The 19,757-nt window shown below is 39.6% G+C and overlaps 1 protein-coding gene across 2 annotated transcripts in view; it reads right to left on the bottom strand.

Annotated features, from left to right (window-relative positions):
- Positions 1-87: 87 nt before the first annotated feature.
- Positions 88-19,757, bottom strand: part of cerkl (CERK like autophagy regulator) — a 30,023-nt gene continuing 10,353 nt past the window's right edge. Inside the window, exons 4-15 of one of the 2 annotated variants that reach the window (XM_029459057.1) lie at positions 13,155-13,286; positions 12,515-12,517; positions 12,159-12,222; positions 9,358-9,488; positions 9,155-9,229; positions 5,504-5,681; positions 5,173-5,220; positions 4,869-4,888; positions 4,673-4,781; positions 4,450-4,546; positions 1,255-1,451; positions 88-757 (exon numbers count right to left, since the gene is read on the bottom strand). In XM_029459057.1, coding sequence (XP_029314917.1) covers positions 679-757; positions 1,255-1,451; positions 4,450-4,546; positions 4,673-4,781; positions 4,869-4,888; positions 5,173-5,220; positions 5,504-5,681; positions 9,155-9,229; positions 9,358-9,488; positions 12,159-12,222; positions 12,515-12,517; positions 13,155-13,286 — 1,133 coding nt within the window. In that variant the 3' untranslated portion in view covers positions 88-678. The remainder of the gene's footprint in view (positions 758-1,254; positions 1,452-4,449; positions 4,547-4,672; positions 4,782-4,868; positions 4,889-5,172; positions 5,221-5,503; positions 5,682-9,154; positions 9,230-9,357; positions 9,489-12,158; positions 12,223-12,514; positions 12,518-13,154; positions 13,287-19,757) is intronic. The other variant, XM_029459058.1, reaches the window with a different exon arrangement.

Below are 19,757 nucleotides of genomic sequence, written 5' to 3'. Positions count from 1 at the left end.
AGAAAAGAAAACTGCATTATCTCAATATAAAAAGCTTAAAAGAGTTTATAACTTTTATATTCAAATATAAAACTGTTACAGTCTTTGGGCACTTTAGCCAGTCTGGTTCTGCTCATCATCAACATACAAACATTAATACACATAAGCTTTATTCTTTTCCTCACAGTGTTGGATGCAATTAACTATTTCTTAGCTCACATTTTTAAGTTACAGATGAATCTTTGCTCTGCAGCAGAACTACAAACTGGACAAGATAAAGCAAAATGAAAATTGTAATAAAAAAATAGGCAACACAAATTAGATTAAAGTCAGCTGGTCATTAAAATATAGTAAAATGTAAACATTAATTTGAGTTAGAAAAAAAGCATTAATCTTTATCATCAATGAGGTCTAGAAGTGATACACTTTTATAAAGCACGGAGTTAGTTTAGAGTTAAAGGTGGCTTACACAAGTTACATTAGCAGTTATTAAAGCTGCAGTAATCAATAAAAATAAAAATAAATGAATACAGCGTTAATATACATGACGTAAACAGGAAGCTGCAAATCTCTAATTTGAACTTCGGCATGGAAACAGTAATGACCTAGAGGGGGCACTGTTTAGTTATTGTTATCATGGCGACGTGTCTGTCCAACACACACACACACACACACACACAGCAGCACTTTCTGTTGGACTCAGATGCAGCTGCAGGAAACGGTCGACTCGGCCTCGTCCACCTCCTCCCCATACAGAGTGATGAGCCGCGGATGGACCCTGAACGTACACACACACACACACACACACACACACACACACACACACATGCACTATAATATGATATACATTGTTCATTTAAAGCTGGGGTAGGCAGTTTATTCAAGTGTCAGGCTTTATAAAATCTAGCCCCTGACAGGAGATGTTGGCCAATCACAGGTCATTTCAGAGAGAGGGCGTTCCTATTGGCTGTTCTACAAGCTGCTAAACTACAGTATTTGCTACAAAAAAATGTCCCTCTCTGAAACTCTATGCCTTTATTGTAGTGATCTAGTGCCTCGAATCACAAAGTGTTTTAGGCACACAAGCTTGCAGAGAAAACAGCTTCAATGAATAGACATCACCTCCATTTTAAAGACCAAATAAATAATCAGTTTACTAATACAATTGTTGGCAGGTTAATCAATAAGGAAATTAACCAGCACTGTTTTACTCAGCCTAATGACATTTTTTAATAACAATATATATATAATTATTGTAAAGATTATGATTCATACCTGACAAGCACTTCGTTAGCGATCTCCACCAGCTCTCCATCGATGTTCCAGGGGAAGGCGGCTCCTTCTGATTGGATGATTGGCGAGGTTTTGGACTCACCTTCTTCCTCGCTCTCCTCCTCCGACCAGCCAACCAGCGAGCGGGGGCGGATCCTCACCGCTGACACGTTGTGCGTCTCCACAAATGAGAAGCTGAACTGCAGAAGGACAATCAGACAGTAGGACGTAAGAAGTGTGTGTGCGTGTGCGTGTCTCCTCACAGGTCAAAGGTCAAGGCTTTTTAAGATCCTTTTTAAGCAGATTGATTATCTGGAGGAGTGAATGGGTTTCTTCCCGTTTACAGTCCTCGTCTGTCTCTACTGTGACACCATGAAGCTCCAACAGGGGGCAGCAAAGACCAACAGACAGACAGACAGACTGTCTCTCTCTCTTGTCTGTCTTTCCTCCTCTGATTTGATCTTTTTCTCTTAGAATATAGCAGCTGTTGGAGGACAGATTCACAATTTTGTATTTCCATTTCATGGCACTTTATACTTCTACGCCACTATATGTCTGAGAATATTATAGTGTTTTACCCCACTATGTTAATTTGATAACTTTAGTTACTTAATAACTTGCAAATTAAGATTCTGCATACAAAATAAATGAAGAACTTTTCAAATGTAAAACTATCCAGAAGAATATAAACTTTGAGTTTGAATGAGTTATCGATTACTTACTTGATTAAACAATCATCCAAACATGAATCTGCAACTATATCAAAAAATGATTCATTGTTAAGCTAATTTTTTTGTTTGTTGTTGCAAAAATACATTCATTTGCGACGTTTCAGTTCAGCCTAGTGAATAAATAATTGTTGGCAAGTTAAGCAGCTTGTAAAATATGACAATTTGCTGCTTTTCTTTGTCTCAAATGATAGTAAACTGAATCATGTTGAGGTCAGACTTGATCAGGGCATGTGAAGCTGTCACTTATCAGCTCTGGGTAATAATGATGGATAATTCTCGCTGTTTTAATACGTAATGGAAATACTCATTTGTTGCAGCCGATATAAAACAGTTCAAACTTAAACCTAAACCAACTACAGCAGTAAAATGCTGCGTCAACAGTAATAATAAACTATTGATATACTATATACACTGCTTTGAGTACTTTCCTGGTCATAATCTGGATACTGCAATAGTATAATAATAATACTTTTTAATTTATTCGACTTGAACGTGGCATTCAACATCAAACCGGGGTCGTCGTGGTTACATGTCAGCTCCGTCTTGGAGTGTTCGGCCTCCGCCAGGATGGAGGCTAACAGGATGTAGGTCAGTGAGTAAACAGCCTGTTTACTCCGCGGGACGGTGAACGCCACACTGTCAGTATATTTAGTAAGTGGGTTAGTGTGCGGTCTCTCAGGCCATGCCAGGCTGAACCGGGCTAATCTACTCACAGAGTACTTTGTTTATTTTTACTCTGAGAGAGGTGGAGCCTTTAGGATGGCAAGGTCAAGAGTGACACAACACAACCTACATTAGAATAGCCCGCTCCATTTTGGATCCGGTGCCCTGCCGGCAAAATACCTGTTATCATCAAACCCTTAATCTCTCAACGTTGAATACCCACAAGTGAAAAGGTAGCACACACACACGGATCTACGGAACAAAATTGACTTAATCTTAATTTCACTGACTGGTTCTCTTGTCTTGTGTTTTGATTTATTTTGCCAAGTCATAAATTTGCCTTCTTGTTGTCACGGATGTCCTTTTCATATTGCTTTTGTTTGTACTCACTGAGCTCATTTCTGAAGATATTCATTGAGGAGTACTAATAATTGAAAAGAATAAAAACAATAATCTATAAAAGCACTTGAACAGAGAATTGATAGATTTTTTTAAACTGCTAATCATGTCCATCTACAAACTAAACTTTAAGAAAGTGAGAAATTAGCTCAGTGAATAAAAACTAAAGAAATATGAACGAGACTATAAATATATAATATTATAAATAACTATCTGTGACTATAAAGAAGGGACAATCAATTTAAAGCGAAAGAAATCGAAACACAAGACAAGAGAAAAACTACCAGCCCATGAAATTGAGATTAAGTCAATTTCGTTTCGAAGATCTGTGTGTGTGCTACCTTTTTACCTTTGGCTAATAAACCTTGGAAACACACAAATACTAAGAAGGTGCATCCGCTCTAATATCTTTTTATTTCTGCTAACTCTTTTTTAATTAGCAAAAAACATAGAAAACATTCCGGTAGAAGCTTCTAACTTTAAATTGTCTGTCGGGGATTAAAATGACAGACATTGTTGGGGGCAGATTAGATGAGCTGTAGCTAATTAACATTACAACAATTTAGTAACGGCAAAAATAAAATGTTTTGTTCTCTGGTTATTAAGCTCTCTACATGTGGCGTCTGTATTCAGTCAAAGACTCCGTGACACCGCTGTATGGCCGAGATTAGACTGTGTTTTTGTAGTTAATCAGGAACCAACAGTAGGGACTCTTCTCTAGGATAAATGATTTGCTCATCACCTCACCTCACGTCACCTTAAACCTGCAATAACTTAATCATTTTTTGTGTGACACAGAAACAAGTAGTGAACACAACATCGATGTCATCACCTTTTAAGTTGAACTTCTCAGCAAACACTTGCATATTTACACTTCCAGCTGTTACTGAGCAACATAATCATTCAATTAGAGTCGTGTTTGCACAGCTATGCACACATGCAGTGTAAAAGAAATGTGATTTTTCATGTGATCTAAAAATGTAAAAGTTTAAAGAAACTTGCCCGTACAAGATTTCAAGACTTTAGAGCAATCAGAACAAATGTTGTGGCATTTTTACTTATCAAACGATACATTTAGTTTATTTAATTGAATTTAATATATTAATCCATCAATGTTTTTTACATTAATTACACTAAAACTTGTATTTCTGCCTTCTCAGCCAAGAAAAGGTGATGAGACATAATTTTGTTGGAGTTTATGGAAAGTTTATGGAAATTATTTGATTCTTTCAAATGTTGAAATGTAAACCAAAAAGATCTGATTTGATGGATTTAGATTCCATTAGTGGATTCAATACTGAATTTCTAACCCCATCCTAAATGCACGTAATCCTAAACAACATTGTTTAATAAATGTGTAGTTTCCATACTGTTTTTTAAGATATTGATTGACAGCTGCTCTCACCTGTCCACTAGAGCTGCTGTATCTCTTCAGGTGTTTGACGAACTCTGACCTGGAAGTGTTTCCGACTGCGATCAATGCTGCACTGCCATTTGCCAAACTGTTACAAATAGGAAGTGGAAGAGTATGTTCAGTCGCAGAAACATTCTGAAATAAACCTGAAGTGTGGGGTGTTCATTGTAAAAAAAAAACAGCTGACTTTAACACTCCCCGTCACGTCATGTACCTGGTGTTGGGAGCCAGGCCTTGAGGTGTGTGTGGGCTCAGGCAGGGGACGGACATGATGCTGATGCTCAGATACAAGCCCTGATTAGTCGTCCAGGTCTCCTCACCTTCTGCACCGACCAATCACAGAAAGAAAAACAGTAAATCAAACTGGTTTGACAAAGACGGAAATCTGAATCAGCAAGTACCGTTCTCACCTGACTCTGGATCCACGTCTCTGAGAAAGAGGAGATCAAATTTAGTTTCGAACATGACAAACAGTTGTGTTTATTTATGTATTTATCAATATGACACACTGACATTTATAATAATGGAATATTCATTTGCATTAGCCATAGCAGGAATATTGTCCTTTTTGGAATAAGGTTAAATCCGGAATATATTGTGCATTTAAACGCAGTCAACGTATTCAATTACCCTCACATTCAAGTGAATAATCTGGTACAGAGTCTTGAAATGATCACGTACTGCGTTGTATCACAAGTTGCTAATGTTTCTCACCTATTTGACTTCTTCGCTGGTAGAAAAGACAGCTGACAGTCCTCTGGTCTGAGAGAGACAGAAGAGAAGAAGAAGAAATGAGAAACCACAATAAGAGTTCTGTGAGGTTGTATTTTGTGCTAAACAGTCACAATGCTAACATGCTGATGTTCATGGCAATTATATTGATTTATGTCTTCAGGTACATTTATATTATATATTAAAATAACTTCTAACGTGTGGTTAATGTTGTGTGCTGTATATTTTTAGTGCGTTGTTTTAAATGATCATTTTAACTCATGTCTTTGAGTATTATGAAAATTGTGTTTATTTGTGTGTTTGTGTGTATTACCTCAGCCTAGCCAGCGTCTTCACCAGAGCGTACTCCCGTCGCCGCGACGACGGCATCCACCTCTTCTTCTCCGCCCGTGCTAAGCACCGCCCACCGAAGCCGAACATGGCGGAGAAACCGAAACACACCAACTGACCAAGAGACGAGAAGCTGCACATGTCCACCTGCTGCAGGTGACCTGCAGACAGACAGAGGGGGAGATGACATACTGATGAAAGATCATTTTTTATTATAAATATTGTTTTATCCTTTGGACCCTCCACACACAGCTTGTAAGAAGGCCAAGTGGTCGTATGGGGAGAAGCTCATCAATATTAATGAGAAGCAGCACTCCAAATATGGAAAGAGGTCAGGAGTGTGTGTGTGTGTGTGTGTGTGTGTGTGTGTGTGTGTGTGTGTGTGTGTGTGTGTGTGTGTGTGTGTGTGTGTTAATGTCTATACATATCAGTGAAATTATCACATTGCAGGAGAGTGACCAGACTCTGAAGCAGCAGATTTAGGACAAATGTGTCTCTCAGTGAAAGTGAAGATACTGAATACAGACATACATTTGTTCCCTATAATGTTTTCCAAAGCAAGAAGATGGATCTCACTTATGGGTTGAATTCTCCTTTACTTAAAATGATTGATCTTTTACTTCTGCTTAACCAACAGAAACAACATGAAACTTGCAGAAATCCTTTAAAATGATCAAACTCCATCAGCAGATGAAGGTCACACAAACTTTTCAGTAAGATCGCAGCACAAACAATAGAAGTAACTGCAATGAAAACTTCATCAACCTGATTGCACCATCGAGACAATTCAGTAGGATGCTCCACACACGAACGTGCACGCACACACACACACACACACACACACACACACGCACACACCATGCCATCTGGCCACATACCTGCTGTAACCTACTGAACTGCTGTTTCCCCACCCGTCTGTCTGACTGCCTGTCTGTCTCTCTGGAAAGAATCTGATTTCCTCTCCATATGGCATGTTGTCGGTCAGTCTCACAGTCAGTGTGTCAGTGAGATCAAACCTGCAGTGCTTCTTAAAGGTGTAACCAATGTTTATTTTGACGAACAGATAATTACAGTAAGTGAGAAATGCTCGGATGTATGCTGGATAGCAAGAATTTCTGAGTCTCAGAGGTCACCATTGCGGGTCTTCAGACGGTGCATTGCCGGACTGCGAGCAGACAGTTTAAATAATTAACGTTGTGGTACAGCTAAGAGGAAAAGCGTGGAAGCTCACATATATAATGTACTGTAGAAAACATATTTAAGGTAAGGTAAAATTAAGGTATATTAAGTAGCATGGTCAGTTGCTGTTTGTTAACACAGAATTCAAAGTGGGCCCCTCCTAGCCGGCTCAGCGAGCGGGAGAGAGAGCGAACGCGTGGCCTGTCTGTGCTCTGTGTCTGTGCTTGGTGTCTGATCTGACCGATATCACAACGCAGAGGAGAGAGACGGACAGCAGAAACACTGAAGCACTTAAAAACACACAGCGATGTAACAAGCCCGTTCTCTACCGCTTGATATTCACGGTAAAGGGGGCCTGTGCTTCGGTATACATGCCAAAGGGCGTGACAAAGTGGTATTTGACCACCCGGGGATAAGAACGGGCTTCACACCCTGCTTATTGGCTGTTACACTCACACAAAAACACAGCAAAATAAGAATAAGAAAAGAGAAAACATAGGCAGAGGGATGCAGGGTCTCTGCAGATCCACACACGTTGGTGGAGAGGATTGAGAAGTCTATACACTGTTTTGGTTTTTTTAAGTGCTGCATATCATACCTTTAAATTGAGTGGATAACGTTGTGATACATTCATGTGACGCATACAGGACGTATTGAGGCGACTGAGTAGTTGTAATTGTAGTATGCAGAATGTTAATAAGCAATTTCAAATACAGCCATAGACGACACATAACCAACTGTAAAATTATGAATGGTCATTTTACAAATGTGACATTTCACATGTTAGTGAGTTTGGAGGTGCTGGTAGGTGGGTTTTGTTAACTTTGGACCGAGCCAGGCTAGCTCTTTTTCCTCTGTTTCTAGTCTTTATGTCTTTATGCTAAGCTAAGCTAGCTGGCTGTTGGCTGTAGCTTCATATTTAACATACAGACATGAGGGACACACTTCGGTGTGCTGACAGTAACAGACAGTTCAGGTATGTTCACCTTTTGCTGTGTTGTGAATTTGCCTGAACCCACCTGTTTCTGTGGGAACAGCTTCCTCTTTAACTGTTTTCTATTGTTCAGGAATTATATGTGCCACTGAATACTCCCATCTGTCACATACACACACACACACACACAGACAGTGTTAATTAGGGTTAATGAAACACCATCCCACCACAAGCTGTCAATCATTGAAAACAGCACCCCGCCCTTATTGGTCGGCAGGTTTACCTGACAGGTGAAGGGGGCGGGGCTACGTTGAGCCGAGTAAACCTGTGATTTAGAGTGAAACTGATCCTGCTGTTAGACATCTGTCTGTCTGTACGTTTGTTTGTTTTCAAACAAAGTGACCACCAACCAATCACTGTAAAGCTCAACAAGAACACAAGCAGCTGATTGGCTCCCTGTGAGTAGCTTGAAGTAAATCATATTAGAACAACTTGCATCGTTTATGTTTGTTATGCAATGTTAAAGTTAAGTCACATTGAAACTACTAAGTTAATTGATTATATTACTTATATTATTTTGTTTAATTTACTATTTCATTATCTATTTTATTCTATTAACTTATATTTTGTATTCAATTTATTTTTTGTTAATTTCATTAATTTATGTTCTTAATCATAATTGGGCTTTGGCAACACATGTCAAATGTGACTGTATATCTAGAGAAAGATTAACCCAAAGGATAATTAAAAGATCTAGATCTATTATAGGGATTTTTATTTTTTATTTTTTTATAGAGAACAATATACTACCATGCACATTCACTTGTCTCACAGAATGATGTCTGACGTTAGTGAGAATACTGGAAGGAAATGTCACTATTATTTTGTATGTAAAGCAGAAAAAGAGGAACAACATTACAGTACACAGTACAGTTCAAGTTATCGAATAACAAAGTGGTTTGCGTACTTTCCAGTTCATCAAGATAACTCTTTTTGCAAAGAGGCATCCCAACGTGAACCGCTTGAAATTTCTGGTCCAGCAAACATTACACAAACCAAGAAATTTGCATGTAGGTTAATTTAATTTACATGTGTACAGCTTCTGCGCCAAGAAAAAGACAGTTAACACCAAATGATGGTGTCAAATGATTTGAGTCCTTGGATGATTTCCACAGCTGAAAGGCAGTAATGTGATGTTGTTCCCCTTTTTTTGCTTTTCATACAAAATAATGGCAACATTTCAGCATTTTCCTTTTCTCTTGACTTTATTTTCACATTTGGTATTGAGGTAATCCAAAAATAACTTAAAGTAATACATTTATTTTACTTTAATATTGTGTCACTTGAATTAGGCTACTGACTTCATTACACAACAGGCAATTAGTAATTGTATCACAATACTATAGATGTAGATAAAGGTAAACCCAACTATACCCAACAGGTAAATGTAACTGTAGACACGGAACAGGGAAAACGTACCTTAGACAATGTGACTATAGATGTAGAACAGGTAGAACTCACCCAGGACAATGTGCAGGGCTGCAGTGACCGGATCTCTGACTCCATGAACAGAACAGGAAACCACGTCTGTAGAACCTTTAAAGATGAAGCGACAGACAGCTGATAAAACACCTCGTCTGTTCCACATGATGTAGATATACGTGTTATGCATGGCGTTAGTTTACAGTTTGTGGATATATGTGAGGGTGTGTCCTCGCTCTCACCAGCAGGAATGATTCCAAGTGGCAGCACTGGTGTCACTGGTTTCTCTGGAGAATCAGCATCCAGCTGAGCTCTGAGGACCAGAGCGTGACACAGCTCCGCCACCGACCCGTCCCCACCAACACACACCACCCTGACAGACAGGTGGACAGACAGGTAGAAAATGTCTCTTTGTAGAGTTGCCTCAGTCGTCCAGGTCAAAAGTAAAACTGTCCTCTGGACTTTTATTGTGAAGTGTAAGATATTTTATCCCTGATCTTAACTTCTGATGGCAGACAGGATATCCAATGACAAAAGTACTTTCTTTTTAGGGGTTTGAAGAGTTATCCTTTAAATTCATGGTACCCAGCCGAGGCATGGTTTATCTATAGGACCATTGCTGAATATTTCAGGTGAGGGGATTTTTATTTTTGTATTATTATTATTATTATTATTATTATTATTATTATTATTATTATTATTATTATAGTTACTATTATTATTATTATTATTATTATTATAATAATAATAATTATAATTATAATTATTATAGTTACTATTATTATTATTATTATTATTATTATAGTTACTATTATTATTATTATAATAATTATTATAGTTACTATTATTATTATTATTATTATTATTATAATTATTATTATTATTATTGTTACTATTGTTATTATTATAATTATAATTATAATTATTATTGTTACTATTATTATTATTATTATTATTATTATAATAATTATTATTATTATAGTTACTATTATTATTATTATTATTATTATAATAATTATAATTATTATTATTGTTACTATTATTATTATTATTATTATTATTATCATTGTTAGTAGTAGCAGTAGTAGTGGTAGTAGAAGAGACAATAATATTATTTTTTACTATTACTTTACTCAAATATAAGTTGAAGTCTGATCTGTTGAAATGTGTCTGTGAAATAATTGATTTGGAAGATATTCAGGTAATTCATAGAGTTCGTACTGGTAGTTGAGACCATTGGTACATTTTGATGCCCATATTAGATTCACACCCCTTCTTAAAGAATTTGATATACTCTGTTACTAACTCTTTAACTTTTAATAATACTCATGTTATGACATCAGATATTAAAAAGTTATGTTAACATTAGGCCATCCATTAACCTTTATATGATAAAGGTCAGCAGCATTTCAGGCCGCACATTTATAGGTGCTGCTTTGATGTGAAGCTAATTATGTAATTATTTCGGTCCTATCGAGGTTTTGGTGCTTTTTCTATCATTTCAGAAAGCTCTCCTGAAGTCCAGGGTTTTAGAATCACATGTGTTCCTACCATTATTTTAGATGTGTATTTACATTAGTAACTCTGAGCACAAAGCTTCATCTTGCTTTTGACATTGTGGTGAGAACACTGGCATTTTATTGATATATAATTATAATAATATTCATAATTGTTGATTGTTTGACATCTGTCCGTGTTTTCAGGAACTCATTAAAAAGTGAGAAGCTTCGTCTTCAGAGTTTGTGTTTCCAGTAAATGTGAAGTAAACAGGCTCCGCCCCCTCCCACTCCAGTGTATGGGATTACCTGAAGCTCCGGTCGCCACGGTGACAGTCAGCCTAATTGGCAAATGTAGGTTTCAACCAAATCCAGTGCAGCCTCACACACACACACACACACACACACACACACACACACACGCACACACACTCAGCAGCTAGCTTAGCAACGCTGAGCTAATCTTCTCTAAGCACATTAAGCTTTATGAGGGCTGAGCACAAAAGCTGCTTACACACTCACAAACAAACACACACCCACACACACACACACACACACACACACACACACACACACACACAAATACACACACATACATGAACACACACATACGAACACACACCATCACAGATAGTGATGAGAAGTGTTTGATCAGTGCTTGCACTTGTACTGTAGTTGTATTATATGCTTCGGTAGCATAAAATATTATTTTCACTTTTATTATAGCGTTAAACTCAGTTAGCAGTTAGTGTTTGACCTCACCTGTCTGTGTGAGTCTTAGTTTGTTTGGGTGTGTGTTTTTCTTTGTGTAATCAGTCTGGGTCAGTGTGTTTTAGTGTCAGCCTCTGTCCGTAAACTGCTGTTTAGTTATCTGGTTCAGTTCAGATTGTGAACATGTTAACATGTTACCTTCCAGTTACAGCTTAAACTTTATCCAAATTAAAGGGATTTTACGGTTTCATAAAACTTATGTAGAGATGTTCTGATTTAATTTTTTCCTTCCCGATTCCGATACCTGAACTTGCATTTTGGCCAGTTCCACAATTTATGACAAACAAAGCAAGAGCTACTTCCATTATTGATTTCAACCATGTCAATAATAAACAATGGGATTGGATTTGGGGAACATTACAGCAACTCCAGACAAAGTCATTCTCCGAGATAGTGTTTAGAAAATATGAAATACAAACAATAAAGCATAAATCTAACTTCTATCCAAGAAGGTAAAGGTAACCTTTAGCCTGTTAGCTTTAACTTCAGTCTTGTAGCATGATATCATGCATGTAGCTATCAAGTGCATAATTGATTCATAAATGACTATACTGAAATAATTACAAACTCAGCTAAAGTCCCCTTCCCAGGGAAAATACCTTGATACCACCAATGCCACTGCAAATAATACACTCCGACCTTGAAATGTTGTCATTATGTTAATATAACTGGATAAAGTTTTAAACTGCAAAATTGTCTTCCTATGACAATACTTTTTGAGAGAGAGAGAGAGAGACAGAGAGAGAGAGAGAGAGAGAGAGAGAGAGAGTACTAACCCATCATATTCATCCAGCTTGCATTCCTTCATCACTGAGAGAGCATGACCCTTCCTCTCTGTCACTGGAGAGAGAGACAGATAGAGAGAGACAGATAGAGAGAGAGAGAGAGAGAGAGAGAGAGAGAGAGAGAGAGAGAGAGAGACAGATAGAGAGAGAGAGAGAGAGAGAGAGAGAGAGAGAGAGAGAGAGAGAGAGAGAGAGAGACGGGAGGAGAGCGGGGGAAATAGAGAGTGAAACAGATGGAGAGACATTGAGATAGACAGAGATAAAGTGTTCATGTATGTATGTGGTCACATGTGCACAAGTGTGTGCCCGATGGCTGGCAAAAAAAAATGGGACAACGGATATCACACCATCTGCTGAGAGGAGAAGAGCAAAGAGGAAAGGAGACAAGAACAAAAACGGGGGACAAAAAGAGGTGCTGAGGAGAGGATACAAGGACAGAATCAAGAGGAGAGGAGAGAAGAGGAAATAAGAGAGGAGGAGAGAAAATGAGAGGAGGAGAAGAGGAGGAAAGAAAAGAGGAGGAAAGGAGAGGAGATAAAAGGAAAGGAAAGGCAGAGGGAAGAGGAGGAGGAGGAGGAGGAGGAGGAGAGAAAGAAAAGGAGAGGAGAGGGAGAGAAGAGGAGGAGGAGGAGAGAAAAGGAGAGGAGCAGGTTGTCTCTGTCACAACAGATGGGTTAAGCTCCGCCCCCTGTATCAGGTTACCTAGCGACCAGGGACTGCCATTAACTCTGACCTTTGGACCCCGTCCCCCATCCCCCCCCCACACACACACAGATGTATCTTTGTCTTCTCTCATATCAATAAAGAAGGAGGGACAGTTAAAACTATTAAAACCACTGCAACAGTCCACTCACAAATTATTTATATATAATACACGTGAGGAGGGACATCCAACAATCAGACTATGGGTGTAATAATAATAATATATAATAATAATCACTATCATTTGTCGTAAGGATTCATAAATAAAGAAGTGGGGGGACTGACCGGTGATGTCAGTGCGGACGTCGGCCATCTTGAAGAGCGGAGCCACATGTTCTCTGTAGATGTGAACGGCCTCCTTCTTGTGGCTGCTGGGATTGATAAACACCTTTAGATACCTGGGACGACTGCTGGAGCCTGCACACACGCACACACACACACAGAAACACACACACACACACACACACACACACACACACACACACACACACACACACACACACACACACACACACACACACAGAAACAAAGACATTTTCTTAGTTCCGGCTAGGTTAGTTGGATCTGCAACCAGCTCGCATTTGTCACATAAATTGAAAAAACAAAACTAGTAAAAGTGTGGCTGATGAAGAGGCACCTGTATACTGTTCTAACACGGAGGACTGTTTGATGCAAAATATTCAGCATATCGTTTACATCACCAACACTGGTAGACGGTGTGAGTGTGTGTCTGTGGATAAATGTTATCGACTCCAAACTACAGTCACACACACACCCCTGACCCCCTGTACAACTCATCATTAGGCAGATTTAGAGACCGCATTATAAGTCCCCCTAGACCAGCACAGATCAATACACACACACACACACACACATACACACACCAGCTCCATTATCCAGATCATTACTATAATCTGCTCCCAGAAGGCTGTGACCTCGCCCTGTTAATGACCGACCCCCCCACCCCCCCCACACACACACATATCGTGCACCTTCTGTCATCACTCACACTCCAAAGATCGGACCAGGTTCTCAGGAGTTCCTGTCAGAAGTTACCCAACACCCCCACCACTCTCCTCTCTACTGGACCCCCACCATTACTGGAAGCTCCACCCCTTTGGTACCCCCCAAAAATGTAGACCCAATCCCTGTCCAACCAACATGATTCCACTACATTTCTACCCTGGTTTACACGAGTCAAACCCTCGAGAAGGGTAAAAGATGCTTGCAGTTACCTTTTAGGACTACATACTACAAACCATGGTGGCAATGGGGTTTGGGATTAAGGATGGGAAGATATAGGATTTGTATTATACACTCATAATGAATTTCCATTATCGGGATAATCATGAATATCCTCACATGAGCCACTTGAAAAAGCTGTCTAGCTCGCTATCATGGTAGAGAAGTTAAAAATAGCGCAGGTTGAATTATCATGTAGGAAAGAACAGATTCACACAATGTTGCTATTTCTTTTATTTGTTTATCCTTTATTTATGCAGGTGGATTTATGATAACCTTATTCAAGATTGTTGAAGTACAAATATTTGTTTCTTAACTAAATGTAAGGGGAAGTGATTCCAGTATGTTTTAGTGGCATTTAAAGAGTTTTAAGCATATTTTCATGATAATATCATGAATTGCAATTATTATGGCCATGATAATCATGACATGAAATTTTCACATTGTCCTACTTGGGACCTCGTCCAACTACCAGTTCAACAAGGTCCCAAGGCAGCACTATGAGCGAGGGTGGCACGGAGACCCAATTAGACCTTTATGACCAAACAGTTCCAGGAACTATGGAACCAGAGTCCCTGAACTCAGGCACTAAAAGTCTCTATTGCACCTTACTGTTTGCATTTCCAGCACATCTGAAGAACCATGAAGATAAAGCAAATAAGACCAAATGACTGAGTCATGTGTTTTAGTGCATTTGATGAATGAATGTAAACTACATATGCAGAGATATAAAAGGAGACTGTACAGTAGACTATCCACTGAGAGCATTATTCATTTTTGCATTACTGCGATGAAACAACAAATTAAGTTTTAGTTCTCTTGTTCATTCAATGGTTCTCTCCTCGCCACTCCTCCTCAGAACATGACAATATCATTTTGTTTCTAAATTTAATAAAAAAGTACACGCATGTCCACCCCTCCACTTATTGACATTAGCTGATATAATGACTGATATATCATTATGTGATAACATCACAAAAATCACTGAAAAAGATGCTCCTTATATTTCCAGAACTTGCCTGAGAATCACCACGTTTTAAAGTTTTCTTCAGTATCAAAGTAATCTAGTCATAGCTGTACATCCATGAGTACAATACGAACAGAAACGGCTAATATCTAATTTTTCATACTTTTAATGGTGCCCATTTGCCAAAATGTTAACAAATATAGACCAACAAAACACTTTGTAGGCCACAGCTAACTGACTTTATACGTCCTTTTTATAGGAAGTACAATGTTTACTTGTTTATAGAAGCAGATTAATGGCCATGAGGTAGTGACAAAATTACTTAACATATGTAAAAAATTCACTGTTATGTCACTAAAGAAAAGAATCCTGAATGAACTAGGCCTCTCTCTCTCTCTCTCTCTCTCTCTCTCTCTCTCTCTCTCTCTCTCTCTCTCTCTCTCTCTCTCTCTCTCTCTCACACACACACACACACACACACACACACACACACACACAGTCTCACAGGAGATGAGGTCATTCAATTTGTTGACATGTTTCTAAGAAGAAAGGCAGACAGACAGGTACGTGTAGAGAGATCAAGTATCCATCAGATCATCTCTCAGCCTCGGCCACAGGCAGGTTGTTATGGTGCAGCTAAAACGTTACCATGGTAAACAATCCCAGTGTTGTCAAGAAGAAGTGTTGAGTTTCCGACAGAGGTCTGAAGACTGAAGCTGCTGGATGTTGTTGACAAAAACAGATTATATTTTGGTGCATCTGAGGTCAACGGACAGAAGCAATCAATTAAAGGCTTTAAAGGTCCAGTTGAATCAGATACTCTGGAATGATCCTGTCTATAGATGTTGTATAGACAACAAGATGACATAATTAAAAGAGCGCCAGTCAAACCACAAATATAGAAAAATTTCTGTTTGTTTCAGTTGGGGGTCAGGAAGTGGGGAAGCCACGCTATTTTACACCACTGGCCAGATATGGCGACGCAGCTGGAGTGAGCCCATCGCAAGATGGTCTCTAGTTCATCTATAGAGTGGATGCTTCAGTTACGTTTTTGTCAAATATTTCCGTACGTTGTAATTAATTTGTCTGTTTCCATTGCGCTTTCTCACATTTTGTTTTTGTTTTTTTCTTTACATTTCTGGCCTTTTTACACTCAAGGTGGATGAAAACCCACCTTGAGGCTGATGGGAATATCATTAGCTTTGGTCTTTGGTCTAGTCTTTGGTCTGAGGATGGTGTTAGCTGAAATGTTAAGTAACATTATTACAATTCATCTTGAGAGGGACATGAATGTCTGTACCAAATCCATCCAATAGTTGTATTTCACTCAAAACCATCACCAAAGTTTTATCCTCTTGGAACTACGAATGTCTGTACAAAATGTCATGCCTGATAGTTTTTGAGATATATCTGAATTGACTGACGGGCGACAAAACCTTTGCGTTGCCAGGTTGCATTAAAATCAGGGTCCAAAATGAAGGGGGTATCAAAGGGTTTGACCTTTGAGAAACTCTGTATATTAGTTGGTGTGAGGGTGCGATGGGAGATGAATGTGTGCTGCTGTTTGTTTCCTGACAAACTAATGAACCCTTCAGCCTGAATATGAAGTAGAGAGACACGGAGGTGGACAGGTTTCTCTCCGCATGTCACTATGGAGAAACTCACTGACGTCACTGACACACCGGTTAATATGTTACACAGAGCTGCACACACACACATGGCCATAAAGCAGTTTATAGAGTATATAGTCCTCCTCACACTGAACCGTCTCGTGTTTTAAAAGAGTCAAACAGAAAGATTGACAAAAAGAAGAAAGCAATAATTACACACAGTTCAGTGCTCACTGTTTGATACACCAGGTTGTGTTGGACAAATGTCCGGTGGTAAACCCCTCAGTAAAAACAATATTTGTGTTTAATACTGCAGTCTTTGTTCTTCCTCTGTGATTCAATGTGTTTGTTGCATATGGATCTTGATATTTGAGGTTTTGAGAATTAAACGTAATTTTACAAGAGAAAACTCTGTGCTCTGTGTCTCTATCTCTCAACCGCACATGTTAGTATCAAACACAATCACATCAGCCGCCACGCGGGCCAGAGGCGTACAGTGGGGGGGCCAATACCACCTCTGCATTTCCTATGCCCCTTGCTCAGACTATGGCCATCTTCAAACTTGACCTTCATTTTGATCTAATCTACACACTTGCAAAGTTTTGTGACGCCAAATTGGGCCATGGACGTAAAGTGGGGGGCCAATGGCCTCTTCTGTAAAGATCTGGGACTGGATTTTGCACGGTTGTGCGGTCAAAAAACAATACCAGTGTAGCTATCGAAGCTTTCTGTTTTTCTTTAAGCAGAAATAATTGTACCTTTTAGTTAATGGCAAATGTTAAAAGGGAAACCTAATAAGATTCTATAAAGGAAACTAAAGGACTTGGATCTGATCAAATGCTATCAAACCTTTCCTACTGGCCACACAGTGTGTTGATGGCGTTATTTTGACCTTAAGACACCTTACAGTACGACCAGACTGACCACCGCCACCTCCCACTGATTTCACTTTGTCACTGTGAACCCAAACTAACAGCTATGTAAGCGAACAGAAAACGGACATCGGATTGACAAGACAATTGATCTGGGAGGAGTCGCGACGGCCGCTGGTGGCTTGGGTGAGCTCAGTCTGGCCGTCCCGTGAGCTCCGCCGCCGCCACCGGCCTGTCAGTCTGTTGTGCTGTTAAACAACTGCAGTCAATCCATCCCACCGCCTGACTGCGTGTATGGAGACAGACTCTATACAGCGTCACTGCTCGCCTTTTGTCACTCTGACTGCCATTCACTCTCTGCACCGCGTTCTGCAGCTGCTTCACACAGCAAATAACGCTCCTGGAAACAGAAAGTGTCTGCTCTCTGCTCGCCATTGTGCAGCTGAATGTTCGGACCTGAAGGTTAAGAAGTGGCGGTGGTGTCGACAGCCACAGGACTGCCCGCTCAACGACGCCACGATTCACACAACAATGCGCTTTTCACACTGACCTCTGGCTGGAAAATAGGCTTAATGTCCGCACACCAGCAGAGCTGTTTACCTTGCACACACACACACACGCAGTCACACACACACACACACACACGCGCACACACACACAGACTCCTCCGTCGTGGTGTGTAAAGTCACAAAAGCCGTCACAGTTTGATGTGCAGTGTGACCACGCGAGCTGACACACGACCTGTGAACCATTCATGTGTGTGTGTGTGTGAGTGTGAGGCCAAAGACAAACACTTAAAGAAGTTGTGACTTTGCTGCAGGGTCTCATAGGTAATCTGGTTTGACGGACAGACAGACGGACAGACAGACAGGTGACCAGCGATAATGTGTCAGACCAATGCCATGGTGACAGGACGACGGTAGCGTGTGTGTGTGACCTTTGACCTCCTCATTTATGGATAGCTTGTAACATCTCTGTTGCAGTCCACATAGAAAAAACCTGAAATGTAAAGTGTGTTTTGTGTGAGTTAAATCCATACACACAGCACTCTAACATTTCTATTGTGTGTTAAGTGTCAGCCAGGTACCGCCCACTACAGTGCACCTGGGAAACCAGCGTCTGCGAACTTCAGTCTGCAGCAGCGTCCAGAACTGGTTGCCTCAAATCCGCAAATCTTATTTTTTTAGGGAAACATGATGAAATCAACACAAAGATTGGATGGCAGACAACACTACAGGAGATTTGTATAAAGTTTAGGTTAGCTTGCTTTCAGCAGAAAGACATATTATAACCTTATAAAGTTGTTGGTTAGCAAAAAGCTGCCTGTTTATATAATTCATTCTCCAGTAAACACAGAGAAACATCAATATCCATTTGGAGTCATGTTTGGATCAACCTAAAGTCCAATATTTACAAAAGAATTTAATCTGGCTCCTTATCTGCTAAATGCTCCACTTTCTTCCCTTTGTCTGTCTGCTGCAAAATGATTGATGAGAGCGAGAGTGAAACTAAAGATGCTTTAATGCTCTGAAGAGCTGAGGGGACCTGCAGAGTTGGGTGATATTTATAAAATAAATAACTAGTGCAGCTTTAAACGGAGTAATTTAACATTTTGTGCAGTACATTTAAAATGTTGCACACACAATACAAGTTTAAAATCAAGTTTGATATAGATCTCATGTCTGTAATTGGACTGGATTCAAGGTTCTGACCTCAAATTCATCCGACACCTTTGGGACAAGCTGGAACACTGACTGTGAGCCAGACCGTATCAGGGTCAGACCTTACTAATGCTCTTGTGGCTGAATGGGAGCAAATCTCGGCTGGTGGACGGTGTGAAAGCAGAAGCATGGAGGCTGTTAACTACAGCTAACCCCATACTTTTGGCCTTGTAGTGTACATCAACTAAGGTTTTATGTCACTGTAGCATGCTTTTTGTCCTGGGCTAAAGTGAATTAGACACAAATGTGTTTGTGTAGACAGTAGTTTAGCTAATTAATCTCTCTTGCAGACAACATGATTCAATTGCTGACAGTACGTTAATGAGTACTGCTGAGTGTGTGTGTGTGTGTGTGTGCGTGTGTTCGTGTGTATAATCTGTGTCTCTTTGTTCCGGTGGATTAGCAGATTAGCTCTTCTGTCTGATCTAACTGTGACTCACCCAATTAAACTAAGTGACAAACAGGCTGATGCAATG

Source organism: Cottoperca gobio, chromosome 21 (assembly GCF_900634415.1).
Source record: "Cottoperca gobio chromosome 21, fCotGob3.1, whole genome shotgun sequence".
Taxonomy (NCBI): Eukaryota; Metazoa; Chordata; class Actinopteri; order Perciformes; family Bovichtidae; genus Cottoperca; species Cottoperca gobio.
This window is presented reverse-complemented; position numbering and strand designations above follow the sequence as displayed.